Source organism: Schistocerca cancellata, chromosome 9 (genome assembly GCF_023864275.1).
Source record: "Schistocerca cancellata isolate TAMUIC-IGC-003103 chromosome 9, iqSchCanc2.1, whole genome shotgun sequence".
In the NCBI taxonomy this organism is placed as follows: domain Eukaryota; kingdom Metazoa; phylum Arthropoda; class Insecta; order Orthoptera; family Acrididae; genus Schistocerca; species Schistocerca cancellata.
Genome location: NC_064634.1, coordinates 216,780,121 through 216,795,808, shown reverse-complemented (window position 1 = coordinate 216,795,808; position 15,688 = coordinate 216,780,121). Strand labels below are relative to the sequence as shown.

At 43.7% G+C, this 15,688-nt stretch overlaps 1 protein-coding gene across 1 annotated transcript in view; it reads right to left on the bottom strand.

The window, feature by feature from the left end:
• Positions 1 to 7,431: 7,431 nt before the first annotated feature.
• LOC126101294 (endocuticle structural glycoprotein SgAbd-5-like) overlaps positions 7,432 to 15,688 on the bottom strand; it is a 32,783-nt gene continuing 24,526 nt past the window's right edge. Inside the window, exon 3 of the mRNA XM_049911974.1 lies at positions 7,432 to 7,708. Coding sequence (XP_049767931.1) covers positions 7,432 to 7,708 — 277 coding nt within the window. The remainder of the gene's footprint in view (positions 7,709 to 15,688) is intronic.

Here is a 15,688-nt window from a genome sequence, read left to right as displayed (position 1 = left end):
TCACTCGTGCTGGCAACTGGTATGTCCTGATGGTTATTGACGCCTTTTCCCGTTTCTGCTGGTTGATTTCAAGTCCTTCGGCTACCACTGCTTTGATCATTCGCCACCTTCGAATTATTTTTTCCGTGTTTGGACCGCCTAAGTCTCTTGTGAAAGACGGTACTGCAGCTTTCACTTCAAAAGTGTACATATCTTTGAGGAGCGAATCAGTCGTAATTTGAAGGCAGCACTGATAATTTTTGTGCGGAATTCTCAAATGAAGTTGGATCTCTCGCTTTCACTACTTCCCAGCATGCTTCTCTTAAGGCCTGTCCAGCATGACTTATATTTGATTGTCAGGTGCATTCCCCTTCAGGCAAGTTATGGTATATTTATGACCTTCTTCTCTAGGAATGGAGGACGGATAGACGCAATATTCAGCACGCCCCATTGGAAAATAGCGAGGCTTTACAATCGTACTTGTAAGGATTTTAAAGACAAAGAAAGGTTCCGAATTTCTCTGCCGAATCCCAGCGTCGCTTTAAAAGGGGCGGTGCGTTGCACTACTAAACTGGCTCCACAGTTCCTAGGTCCCTGTGACATCATGTGCAAATTAACTTCTGTTAATCTTCTTCGGCGGAATCACCTCACTGGTTGACCGTTGTGGGCTCATATGTGCGAAGTCAAGGAAAAATTTTAAAAAATGGTGGGTGAGGGGGGGGGGGAGGACTGGACCCACTCCTATTTCTAGTTTTGCTGAGGAAGGTTGAACTGTCGCCTCCCTATCCTTTTATAATTTGCCCGCCTCATCTGCACGAGTTAATGGCCGCAGGACAGAGTACGCTGTTTATCTATGGTGCATACTGCTGGTGTCACGATCGGAGAAGCGAAGCGTTACCGCGGCGAGTGGTGCTTGGGTAGCGCTCTCCTCTCTCGCTGTCAAGGGAGTAACTTGCTTTGAATTCTGGCGAGTCATACTGACTTTGGGCAATAGGAAGTTTGTGTGTGTACAACGACTTTCTAAGTGTACAGCCAAGTAAAGTCTTCCAGAGTGGATTAATTTACCGTGCGATAATCTACTTGCCATGGTAGCTCATTCTTGTCTGAAACGGCAGATCGAACTTTTCCAAGTGACCACGGTTGTTCCGGCCATGTAGAGGTCTCACTACCCTGCCTGTCTCGCTCCCGATGACTTTGTAAATCCGAGAGACGCTGAGATGAGTTGCAAATTTCTGGCTGTGTTGGCTTCATAGTCCAGTCTCGGGAGTATTAGTGGAATTATTTTTCTGTTATTCAATCTTTTGTGATACCCACAGAGCTGAATGCTGTAACTGCGGCAGTGTTGAGCGTGCAGTGGTGTCCCAGATTAGACACGCCTTTAGTCTCTTCCAGCGTCACGGACAGTGTGGTATGTTGCCCTATGGGACTATTGGACCGTAATGCCTTCGCAGCTGTGCTTCTACACGCCTTGCCGGCCGGTACCATCTTCTGCATCTACATCTACATCCATGCTCCGCAAGCCACCTGATCTTCGCCGAGGAGGTCGCTGCTCTCCATGTTACTTAATTCAAACCTGTTGACTGTTTCATGTAACTGCTGTATTCCTCATTCTAAATGCATAAGCGGTCAGTGGAGATCGCCACTCGCTAACTTACGTAATTGTAAACTATTAACTCTTTCACGTAACTGCTGATTTTCTCTTGCCTAGATGCACAGAGATTGTTTTCAGCTAGTTCTTATTTTGTCAGGTCATAGTCCTGTTGGGTTGTGTCTATTGCGTTTGGTGTTACCAGTTAAAACCTGTAAGAGGAGGAGCATATAATCTGCACTGCGTGGCTTAAACCTCGTGATTATGGGATTTAACTTTGCCGAACATTCTGGCTATGCACTCTTAACTGTGATCGGTCTTGCGCGAAGTAGAGCTGTAAAGTAAAAAGAAAACAAAAAAGACGCTGTGAAAAATATTAAATTTGCTTTTTCAGTCATTGGATTTTAAATTTAGCAACGGCGACTAACCTTGACAATGGTAATGGAAAATTGTACTTAACTTATTTGCACCCGTTATTGTTCTCTCAAGATGTACTCTTCGTTAAAATATATACGGTCTGTAGTTTATATGATAATAACTTTTGCTTATAATTTGACATTAAAGGTTTCCAGCTTATGGACCTGCCTACAGAGCGCTATAATTTGGTAAAAGATCAATCATGTTTCATCTTATGACTGTTGTTCCTATACAAACTGTTGTTCCCTTTGAAATGTTGTTGGATGTGTATATGGTTAAGCCGCACTCTGAAAGGTGGCATTTCAGATACTATGATAATGAATAGCTCAGTCGGCAGTTCAGTTAAAGAGGAATTGACATCCCTATACAGAGAACTGCAGAAGCTGGGGAGATAAAAATAGGCACAAGGAAGGTAAATGCAAAGTAACTGAGGTTATTAGAAGAGGTATTTCAGTTGATCGACGAAAGAAGGAAGTACAAAAATGTTTAGGAACATTCAGGACTACAGAAATACAAGTCACTTAGGAGTGAAATACGCAGGAAGTGCCGTGTAGCTAAGGCGAAATGGCTGATGAAAAATATGAATAAACAGAAAACGAAATGATTGCCGTAGAGACTGACTCAACGTATAGAGTAGTCAGAACTACGTTTGGTGAAAGTAAATACAAGGGCAGTACCATTAAGAGCGCGATGGGTGTGATGGAAATTTTAGGGTTAAGTGCAGAATAGAGAACGGATACTTGGAAAAGTACGTTAGGCCCTTTTTGAGAGGAAGGTCTTACCTGATGACATGATGGAAAAAGAAACAGGGGTCGACAGGAAAGGGATCGGGGATCTAGAATTAGGATCAGAATTTAAAAGAGCTCTAGACTGCTTAAGATCAAGTGAGGCAGAAAAAACTGATCGTATTCCATCGGAATTTCTATAATCATTTCGGGAAGTGGCAACAATAGCACTATATACATTTCGCTTTAGAATGTATGAGACTGTCGATAGACCATGAAACTTCCGGAAAAACATCACCCAAATAATTCCCAAGTTAGCAAGAGTCGACAAGTGCGATATTTTACACATAATCAGCTCAACAGCTCCAGCACTCAAGTCGCTAAAAATAATAACATGCAGAAGAAAGGAGAAGGAAACTGAGGAGCTGTTAGATGACCATACGTTCGGCTTGGGAGAGGTAAAGGCACTGTAGAGGTAAATCTGAGGTTGCGGATAGTAATGGAAGTAAGACAGACGAAAAATCAAGACACTTGACTAGGAATTGTCGACAATGTAAAATGGTGCAAGATGTTCGGAATTCTGAGAAAAAATATAGGGGCAATCTTTAGGAAAAGGTGGGTAATATACAATATGTACAAGAACCAAGAGCGAAGAACAAGAATGAAAAACCAAGAAAGAAGTACTAGGATTAAAAAGGCACGGACGTAGTCTTTTGTCCCTAATGTTCAGTCTATACAGCGAAGAAGCAATGACGGAAATAAAAGGAAGAGTTCGACAGCGATGGTAAAAATGAAGGTGAAACGGTATCAATAACAAGATTCGTTGATGACCTTCCTGTCCTCTGTGAAAATGAGGATACTCCTGGTCAAGAGGAATCTTGTAATATCAGACAGAGGCCTTAATTTGAGGAAGAAATTTTTGAGAATGTACATTTGGAGCACAGTATTAGTGAAACGTGAACTGTGGGAAAACATGAAGAGAAGAGAATCAAGGCAGCTGAGATATGGTGCTACAGACAAACGTTGAAAATTATGTATACTGCTCATGTAATGAATGAGGAGGTTCTCCAAAGTATAGGCGAGGAACGGTATACGTGGAAACACTGACACGACGGACAGACAAGATGATAGGGCGTCTGTTACGACATCAAAAACAGGTAAAAGTTTCCACGTTCTAGAGGGAGCTGTAGAGGGGAAAAACGGTAAGGAAGTCAGAGATTGAAATAGATTCTGTAAATAATAGAAGACTTTGGTTACGATTGCTAATCTGAGATGAAGATGTCGGCATAAGGGACAAAAGTCGTGGCGGGCAGCATCAAACCAGTTAGAAGCCTGATCACTCAGAAAAGACTTGTTTATATATTGTTGAATTATTTTATTATATCTTTCTTTTAATGGTGTAGAACGTTTCATGTCTCACGGGATAGTTTGGAAGATTCAAATTGTAATAAAACAACTGACAGTTACGTAGTTTACTAGGGTACCATGCTCTTGTAATCGACCTTCTTAGTCACTCAAAAGCTGAACACTGTTACTCTGTAGAAAATATTTCCGTCAGTGTTTCGACTTCTGTGGATTGAGATATAACATGAGTTTCATAATGGATACTACACACTAGCTTGATTATATATTTTCAAAATATTTTTTCCTCCTTTCTTTCTTTTTACTTTAGTGTCTCACTAGATGGCTGCATTGTACCTACAGGAGAATGTAAAATCAGCCATGACAATACCCTAACTCAGAAAGATTTGAATTGAATTATATTCGTACTGAAAATGATAATAATGGATAAACTGCTATTAAAACAACAGGCTAAATGTGTCGTTCACGTACTCACAGTAAGAATGACTGTCACTTCCAAAAACTTGCATTTTCTTTATAGTATGAAATGTCAACCCCAGGCGAGAGCTGTCGATCAAATTATGACACACATTTTCCTAAGATGCTTGGGTAAAGTATCATGTTACTTCCTGTCCTAGAACGCACCACATACGGTAGCCTTAGGTGCACGTTCATTCTGTGGGTGTCCCTGTGTGTGTTTGGGGGGGGGGGGGGGGAAGGGGAGGGCGGGTGAGGCTGCGGAAGTGGGGCGGATGACTTACCTTAAATGTAACTAGCGTCAATGCCTCTGTTGTTGACCGATAGAATTACATCTCTTCTAAAAGCAGTTGATAACTTTACACATGTAGACATTTCGAAATTTGTGGTAAGTTCTATGGGACCAAACTGCTGAGGTCATCGGTTCCTAGGCTTACACAGTACTTAATCTAACTTTAACTTATGCTGAGGACAAAACACACACCCATGGCCAAGGGAGAACTCGAACCTCAGACTGGGGGAGCCGCGCGAACAATGGCAAGGCGCCCCCTTGACCGCACGGCTACCCCGCGCGGCAGAGATGTAGGGAGAATCTGTTCACTTTGTAGTTTTTCTTATGCTTTATCTCCTTTTTTATGACTAATTACAACATATTGTCAGTTTTTCGGTGCTGTGTTTTTTCGGAGAGCTTCTGTTAATAATTTCTGCCGTATTTCCTTTATTCAATCTTTGAACACTAAACTGCACCATAATCAGCCGTCTTTCTTATGCTTCAAGATCAGCCATGATAATACCCTAACTCAGAAAGATTTGAGTTGAACTATATTCGTACTGAAAACCTCATGGGACATTACTTTTAGGATTTCATTATTTGTTTTGGTAGTTAAAGTGGTTAATCTCTCTAACTACACAGATATTTATGGATATAATATGGGTGTTGCACGTTTCTAACGATGTTGTTAGTTACTGACGTCGTCATTTATAACCGATTTCCATCGAGTACCTCGATGGTTTGTTTCGTTATTCTCCTTGTACTTTTCTTCTGTTTCTGTTAAGAAATTGTGATAGCTCAGTACAATCTGCCCCCAATCATCTCATCATTCCCAAGAAAATCTCGCGTTTTCCGTAGTGGAAGCTTCTTTGCGTCTGCGATATCATTTTTGACATATATTTTTCATAATCTCAAAATATTTTCGTTTCTGGCTAAGCGAAGCTAAAACTGCATAAAAAGCAAGCTGAAAACTATAAGTCTCTACTCATATGGTCCGGGTCCTCTGATCGAGTTTGAACTATCCTGCCTATCCATTTATGGGGCACTCAATGTTTAATGTAGATTATGAACTACCTTGCACCTTGCATTTTTACATAAGTAAACAACTGCCAGAGATAAAAGAAATAATAAATGAGAGAAGAACAAATCCTGTTAGAAACTCAGGACTGAACACTGAACATTTAAATTTGTAGCCTGCTGCTTAGCCACATATTCACGCTTTGGCTAAGAACTCATGTTAAAAAATTTTCTCTTTTTTCTATGAAGGTTCTATCTTGATTTTCTAAGCTACTGTAATCGTTCCGTAATTTTGTGTACCATACACCAATTGTTAGATTCTCAGAGTTGACGTATTTCACTTTTTGCTTGATGAGCTACTTTCCTTCTAGCTTTTTGTGGTCGCTATTGTGGATGTTACTCATCTATTACCGCTAATAATTCTAGAGTGGCTTAGGGGGGGTCCTCGGCACAAATCCTCGCGGCGGATTTGTGTCGAACTCCGGTGAACCGGCCAGTCTGTGGATGGTTTTTAGGCGGTTTTCCATCTGCCTCGGCGAATGCCGGCTGGTTCCCCTTATTTCGCCTCAGTTACACTATGTCGGCGATCTCCACGTACGCGTACACCACCATTAATCTACAACGCAAATATAGGGGTTACACTTGTCTGGTGTGAGACGTTCCCTGGGGGGTCCACCGGGGACCGAGCCGGACAATAACCCTGGGTTCGGTGTGGGGCGGCAGAAGGGGGGAAGTGGACTGCTGTAGTCGTGGTGGGGTTGTGGACCACTGCGGCTGCGGAGGGGACGGAGCCTCTCCGTCGTTTCTAGGTCTCAGGTTAACATACAACATACATGTGTAATAACTTTTGTCTGTTTTATGTCTGTGTAAAGCTCTTGCAGCACACGCTCAGATAGTTGTCTGAAGTAGAGTAGCATTGTGAAATAGTGTCATTATTTTTAGTACACTCTTTGAGGAAAACAGAAGAGATGAAACTAGTTTTCTCGTTAATGATGCTACCTTAGCGATAATTCACAGCCACAAGTTCTTGAGTTACATTATCTTCAGAAATTTCATATGACTACACCATCTTAATAATCAAAGCTAGCAAATATTTAAACATAAATTTGTTTTTTTTTTTGGACAGGTACGACTGTGGATAGAGGATTTATCACGTCTAGCTGAGCACACATAAACTGTGTGAGATGTTTGGGGAAATAAAGTCATTCAAAAAATATTTCTGGCTGGACGATATCGTGCACAGAAGTCATTTGAGATCTGTCTTCATTACAAAGCCTCTAGGAAGTATCAAACTGTGGAAATTTTGCCACTGTTAATAAAATAGTCTATTATGAGAGACATTGCCGTACAAACTATACAAATGTAATTTATTCATTTATACAATAAATTTAATAAGTTATCTTCTTGTGGAGTATGCTGTTTCTTCAAATTCCAATTAACTCTGAGAAATCACAATACCGCACAAAAATTTCTGCTGCTAGATGGCTATTACCAATGTCCAATCTGACAGCAGTAGTTGTTGCACACTTTCTCGACCATTTTGAACAGTCAGTGCAGAAGCTTATGCTGAAATATCGGGAGTTTAAAAGGTCCTGTGACATGAATTGGCGGGCCGCTCAGCCCACCAGTGTAAGTGCAGCGTTACTTCCAATGGCCAGAGAAGGCTGTAGGAATGGCAGTTCTGTAGGTCGTGGCAGCGGTGTGGGGCGCACAGCCACTGGACCGCTACCGAAGGACACCCTGGGCCGGTAGCCGTTCTCGTCGGCCTCGTAGGTGACGCTGTAGGTGGCGCCGCCCGCATCTGGCGGCTGCCACGAGAAGCTGCCCCGCAGGCGTGCGCCGTCACCCTCCGTGCCGAACTGCTCCTGCCGGATGCCGTTGCTCGTCTCGTACCTGCGCAAGCATTGCACCCACCAATCATCACTGTGCAGCGTAGAGTACCAGGTTATTGAACTATATATCAATATATATTTTATGTGTTTGTGTGTGTGTGTGTGTGTGTGTGTGTGTGGGTGTCTGGCTCCAGAACTCTAGGCGCATTTCAGGCCCACTTGGTAAATGTGTGACTTAGTACTAGCAGACAGTTACTGTAGGGGTACTAAAATTCACGATTTTTAAATATACACATACATCAAAACAAATTTTACATCTCCTCGGTTCCCAGAGTTCCGAAATCCGTACAGAAAATTGGAATAGAGGTCAACATAAACGTCATTTCCGGCCTTTTTTTGCTCGTGAAGACCACACATTGCATGTTGTACCACCGAACAGCGAGACGAGGTGGTGGTCCAGACTGCTGTACACACCGGTAACTCTAATACCCAGTAGCACGTCCTCTTGCATACTATCTAGAAGTTCATCAAGGTCTGTTTGTCCAGATTGTCCCACTCCTCAACTGCGATTCGGTGTAGATCCCTCAGAGTGGTTGGTGGATCACGTCGTCCATAAAAAGCCCTTTTCAGTCTATCCCAGGCATGTTCGATAGGGTTCATATCTGGAGAACATGGTGACCACTTTGGTCGAACGATGTCGCTATCCTGAAGGAAGTCAGTCACAAGATGTGCACGATATGGGCGCAAATTGCCGTCCTTGAAGACGAATGCCTCGCCAATATGGCGCCGATATGGTTGCACAATTGGTCGGAGGATGGCATTCACATATCGTACAGCCATTACGCCACCTTCCATGCCTACCAGCGGCGTACGTCGACCCAGATAATGCCACCCCAAAACAGCAGGGAACCTCCACATTGCTGAACTCCTGGACAGTGTGTTTATGGCGTTCAGCCTCACTGGGTTGCCACCAAACACGTCTCCGACGATTGCTGGAAGAAGACATATGCGACACTCATCGGTGAAGAGAAAGTGATGGCAGTCCTGAGCGGTCCATTCGGAATGTTGTTGGACCCATCTGTAGCGCGTTGCATGGTGTCTTGGTTGCAACTCTGGACCTCGTCAGGGACGTCGGGAGTGAAGTTGCGCAACATGCAGCCTATTGCGCACAGTTTGAGTCGTAACACGACGCGCTGTGGCTGGACGAAAAGCATTATTCAACATGGTGGCGTTGATGTCAGGGTTCCTCCGAGCCATAATCTGTAGGTAGTACTCATCGACTGCAATAGTAGCCCTTGGGCGGCATGTGTAAGGCATGTCATCGACAGTTCCTGTCTCTCTGTATCTCCTCCATGTCCAAACAACATCGGTTTGGTTCACTCCGAGACGCCTGGTCATTTCCCTTGTTGAGAGCCCCTTTCCGGCACAAAGTAACAATGCGAACGCGATAGAACCGCGGTATTGACCGTCTAGGCATGGTTGAACTTCAGAAGTGTGTACCGCTTCCTGGTAGAGTAACTGGAAGTGAACGGCTGTTGGACCCCCTCTGTGTAATAGGAGCTACTCATGTTTGGTTCAAATGGTTCAAATGGCTCCGAGCACTATGGGACTTATCTTCTGAGGTCATCAGTGGCCAAGAACTTAGAACTACTTAAACCTAACTAACAGTCTGGGCCTGCGAGACCGCTACGGTCGCAGGTTCGAATCCTGCCTCGGGCATGGATGTGTGTGATGTCCTTAGGTTAGTTAGGTTTAAGTAGTTCTAAGTTCTTGGGCACTGATGACCTCAGAAGATAAGTCCCATAGTGCTGAGAGCCATTTGAACCATTTGAACCAAACATGAGTAGCTCCTATTACACAGAGGGGGTCCAACAGCCGATCACTTCCAGTTACTGTACCAGGAAGCGGTACACACTTCTGAAGTTCAACCATGCCTAGACAGTCAATACCGCGGTTCTATCGCGTTCGCATTGTTACTTTGTGCCGGAAAGGGGCTCTCAACAAGGGAAATGACCAGGCGTCTCGGAGTGAACCAAAACGATGTTGTTTGGACATGGAGAACCGCTCGGCCACTCCGACCGGCCATGTTTGGTTCTTTACATCTTTGGGCGTGTTTAGTGACATGTCTGAACAGTCAAAGTGACTGTGGCTGTGATACAATATCCACAATCAACGTCTATCTTCATGATTTTTGGGAACTGGGGTGATGCAAAACTTTTAGTGATGTGTGTATATACGGTCTCTTCCTTTCATCTTGACCAACTTGACCAACTGAAATAGCTTTTCGTCTAGATGCGAAATACAGAAAAATATATGCAAAAGTTGTTTGGCTACCAGGAGGACTTTACCCATCATGACTGTCTCTCTTGGAACTTCACCGCCTTTAAATGGTACCGTATGCTTATTACTCGGTAACCCACTTCCTTTCCTAAAGAGTTGTTCAAAAACCTATTACAGCATACCATTCAAGGAAGCTTTACGAGTGTTATGTAAGACGTACGGAGCAGTTATCTAGGGTGCCGTCCATGCAGGAGTTGACAGTAAACAAATGGAAACACTGGAAAACTGCACAACGCTCATTCAGTCAAATGTATTCTCTTGAAGCTTTATGTGAGGGGAAAAACTCACTAATGTAAGACTAAAGACGCATTGTCAAATGCTAATTAGCATTATAAGTAGCTTAACAGTTTATGGACGTCACAAAAAGTGAAATGAAGGCCAAAATCCACAGATGTAATTATGATTATGTCTAAGGCAATTATGATTTGATTTTCAATGAGATGTAATTTCGGCTTTTAGTTCCATATTCTGCAGCTTGGCTTAGTATTGGTAATAATGTTGAGCATGACTAAGAACTGACAGGGTATTTTTGACCAGGAAGACGGGAAACAATGGAAAGATGGGTCGCAAGATAATTGGCACGTGATACTCTTCAAAACATGTACCTACTATCGATAGTGATATGACGTAGTGAGCTGTACACCTTGCAATCGCTGGTCTTCTGCAGATTCGGAGCTGAGAGTGGCGTTTCCAGTAGAAGACACTGTCCTACTTTATCGTTCAAAAATATTAAGTACTTCAATATCGTGCAGTATATTCATAGAAGTACCAAGGATGAACGATCATTGCCCTTTTGAAAAATGGTAGCACTATGCTGCCAAATGAGAGATGGCACATGATAATGCTGATTGACTATGGTGATCTGTAGTACTACCAGAGTTCCCTTAATCACCACCAGCCATGATCTGGTAGTAAAGTTCTATGTACTGACTTGGCAGAAAATCCTAAGAAATATTGGTCTTATGTCAAATCGGTAGGTGGATCAAAACAAAATGTACAGACACTCTGTGACCAAAATGGAACTGAAACAGAGGATGACAGACTAAAGGCCGAAATACTAAATGTCTTTTTCCAAAGTTGTTTCACAGAGGAAGATTGCACAGTAGTTCCTTCTCTAGATTGTCGCACAGATGACAAAATGGTAGATATCGAAATAGACGACAGAGGGATAGAGAAACAATTGAAATCGCTCAAAAGAGGAAAGGCCTCTGGACCTGATGGGATACCAGTTCAATTTTACACAGAGTACGTGAATGAACTTGCCCCCTTTCTTGCAGCGGTGTACCGTAGGTCTCTAGAAGAGCGTAGCGTTCCAAAGGATTGGAAAAGGGCACAGGTCATCCCCGTTTTTAAGAAGGGACGTCGAACAGATGTGCAGAACTATAGACCTATATCTCTAACGTAGATCAGTTGTAGAATTTTGGAACACGTATTGTGTTCGAGTATAATGACTTTTCTGGAGACTAGAAATCTACTCTGTAGGAATCAGCATGGGTTTCGAAAAAGACGGTCATGTGAAACCCAGCTCGCGCTATTCGTCCACGAGACTCAGAGGGCCATAGACACGGGTTCCCAAGTAGATGCCGTGTTTCTTAACTTCCGCAAGGCGTTCGATACTGTTCCCCACAGTCGTTTAATGAACAAAGTAAGAGCATATGGACTATCAGACCAATTGTGTGATTGGATTGAGGAGTTCCTAGATAACAGGACGCAGCATGTCATTCTCAATGGAGAGAAGTCTTCCGAAGTAAGAGTGATTTCAGGTGTGCCGCAGGGGAGTGTCATAGGACCGTTACTATTCAAAATATACATAAATGACCTTGTGGATGACATCGGAAGTTCACTGAGGCTTTTTGCAGATGATGCTGTGGTGTATCGAGAGGTTGTAACAATGGAAAATTGTACTGAAATGCAGGAGGATCTGCAGCGAATTGACGCATGGTGCAGGGAATGGCAATTGAATCTCAATGTAGACAAGTGTAATGTGCTGCGAATACATAGAAAGAAAGATCCCTTATCATTTAGCTACAAAATAGCGGGTCAGCAACTGGAAGCAGTTAATTCCATAAATTATCTGGGAGTACGCATTAGGAGTGATTTAAAATGGAATAATCATATAAAGTTGATCGTTGGTAAAGCAGATGCCAGACTGAGATTCATTGGAAGAATCCTAAGGAAATGCAATCCGAAAACAAAGGAAGTAGGTTACAGTACGCTTGTTCGCCCACTGCTTGAATACTGCTCAGCAGTGTGGGATCCGTACCAGATAGGGTTGATAGAAGATATACAGAAGATCCAACGGAGAGCAGCGCGCTTCGTTACAGCATCATATAGTAATCGCGAAAGCGTTACGGAGATGATAGATAAACTCCAGTGGAAGACTCTGCAAGAGAGACGCTCAGTAGCTCGGTACGGGCTTCTGTCAAAGTTTCGAGAACATACCTTCACCGAAGAGTCAAGCAGTATATTGCTCCCTCCTACGTATATCTCGCGAAGAGACCATGAGGATAAAATCAGAGAGATTAGAGCCCACACAGAGGCATACCGACAATCCTTCTTTCCACGAACAATACGAGACTGGAATAGAAGGGAGAACCGATAGAGGTATTCAAGGTACCCTCCGCCACACACCGTCAGGTGGCTTGCGGAGTATGGATGTAGATGTAGATGTAGAAGTTATATCTGATGCCTCTCGACATCATGATGCCAGGAGGAACACAGCTGTGGTCCTCCTAAACACGGAGAGAATGGTACCTCTCTGCAGGACGGTGTAGGCAGAACACGGTTTATTGCTGAGCACAATTCGACACCAGTGTATGCTTCCTGGTCACGACCCCACTTCACACTAAGCTATTTCTGCTGTGATGTTAACAGCCGTCTACGTAAGGTACTGCAATTTCCTAGTCAGCTAATGCTGATGTACAACCAATTGTGTGGACTGACATCATCCCTCGCTATTGTCAGACGTGGTCGACTGGAACCTTGATAATGGGTATGTCTGCCCTCATGTTCCAAGGCAGCACACTTGCGATCTTGTCACATCCGAATGCCCAGAATTTTGGATATGGCACCCAGCCAAATGGAGACCCACAGTGAGGACAGCTCTGAGCTCAATTTACTACTGCTAATGCTGGGCCACTTGAGTACTGAAGTGCCGAAGTTAAGCGTAAACTTAGTGAAGAGGTGCGATGGAACATTGCATTAGCCGCCAGTGACCGGTGAACATAACACGTTTGATACATATAGATTTTTTAAGACAAAAAGCATGTGGAATTGTTGTGAGATAGGCTAACCTCGCTTGGCGTAACTTTCCAGTGCCGCGCTAACACAGCGAAAGGGCATGGTGATGTCTCCATCATCGGGGTTTCAGTAGCGTTGCCAACTATGTGACTAGGAGAGGTGCATTGGCAGAACACGTGCACTAGTATGAATAACCATAGTTTATGTAGTAGAGTCACTCAAAGTCCAGCAGTACCATACGGTCGCAGGTGTTATGCCAGAATGGGGGACGCCATGGAGCCATGGGCACAGTAACCAACTTCTGACAACGAAATGGGTGTGTTCCTTGCCTTTCGCTTTCACGACCGGGATCCATTCATTCTACCTCTGCAATATTCCAATACATTCACTGACGTCAGAGCTGTGGCTCACGCAACATAGTGTTGGTCTGACACTATGGGCAGACATCAGCAAAGCAGAACTCCAGGAGGTGTTGCAGCCAACTGGATGGTCACTAGCTGGCGGCTGACCTACTACTGGTCCGTTCCTGTGAACCAGGGGCGTGACCGCCACCCAATTGGAAATAGTGTTGATTTCAACAACTACTTCTTTTTGGGCCCACTCGGCCTGCCATCCGGCTACACTGCATGTCAACGTAGCTGCGCCACACCATCCCTGGGGTCTGCTATAAAGTGGTGTGTAAAGAGCTGACATCGCTTCAGTGGAGAGCAGAGGGTGCGTTGTCCATGCAACCTAGCGTATAGACTAGTATCGACAGTATAGAAATGGTGGGATGAATGAGGGAACGGTTTGTTACTTTATATGTGTGTGACAGGCGTGAGATCTAAGACGAAGTGTTACCGTAACTTGAAGGCTACTTTGTTGAGAGCTAAAGGGCCTGTTTATGCGTCCTCATTGAAAAAGTAATGAACAATACTTAGAGCTGAGAAGTTTTCGCAGTATAATCTGCTTGAGCATTCCGCACTGTGTACTGAATCTGTAGTTTTGACTGCCAGCCAGGGTGGCCGAGCGGTTCTAGGCGCTACAGTCTGGCACCGCGCGACCGCTATAGTCGCAGATTCGAATCCTGCCTCGGGCATGGATGTGTGTGATGATCTGGTTAGATTGAAGTAGTTCTAAGTTCTAGGGGACTGATGACCTCAGAAGTTAAGTCCCATAGTGCTCAGAGCCATTTGAGCCAATTCTGTAGTTTTGACTTGTTTTACATGCCACCGTTTTGGTCATGTTTCAGAACATTGCAGAGAATCTGGATGGGTTGATTACATGGCACAAGGATTGTTTTCTTTTGTCAGTTGCCAATAATTGTGTATTTGTACTGCGTATGAATGAAAGATAAAAATGTTCTAATAACAGAATCAGAAATGCAGCGTCAGTGACTGAGGAAGTTCAGGCTTTAGATAGTGAGGTAGTACGTCGGAGAGCAGAAAATATGGTACTGCTAATTAACCTTGCAGAAAGAGACGAGGAGCTAGCGTTGCTCGGATCACAGAGCTTTGTAATAGATCCAGCTGATGCTAACCTGTCAGTCCCTTTTCTGGAAGGTCGTCTGAGGATATGACGTCTTTTGTGGAGGACGTGACAACGTCGGCGAGTATTTGGGCTTCATCCGATAATCAGTTGGAGCATGTTTCGAAGTTACGTTAAATGGGAGAGTCAAATACTTTTTTGAGACGCATGTAGGCGTTGAAAATGGCGAAGACGTTAGAGCAGTTGGAACAGGGGCTTCTGCAGAGAAATGTGTGGCAGTATAGTGCGAGATTCTTTCAAGGGCAGGAAGATATTGCCGCAGAATAATGGAAGTTAATGTACATTCTAAGAAAAAGAAATCGACGTAGAGCAGAAGTTACTAGAAGCTTTCCTAAGTAGTTTGCATCCGGATGTGCCGAGGAGAGTGTGCGCAGGAGCACCTAAGAACGTCCATTCGTCTGTGTGATTAACGATGGGATTTGAGAAGATTGATATGTCGACAGGTGTGAGGGAAACTCGTGGTGCATTCTCTGTAGATGTGCAGTGTTCCAAATATGCCCGTATGGGGCACAAGCAGAAACAATGTTGTCAGATGCTATGGAAGACGCGTGTTATGGGTCATCAGTAGCATCATGGTAACGGTAATTGGAGAGGACAGGGAATGTGGTGGTGTGTCGTTCAAGATTACAAGGATAGAGCCAGAACCGACTCGTGACGATAACATATTAGACCTTCTGGTGACAAACAGACACGAACTATTTGAAACAGTTAACGCAGAGCAGGGAATCAGCGATCATAAAGCGGTTACAGAATCGATGATTTCAGCCGTAAATAGAAATATTAAAAAAAGGTAGGAAGATTTTTCTGTTTAGTAAAAGTGACAAAAAGCAGATTACAGAGTACCTGACGGCTCAACACAAAAGTTTTGTCTCAAGTACAGATAGTGTTGAGGATCAGTGTAAAAAGTTCAAAACCATCGAACAATATGCGTTAG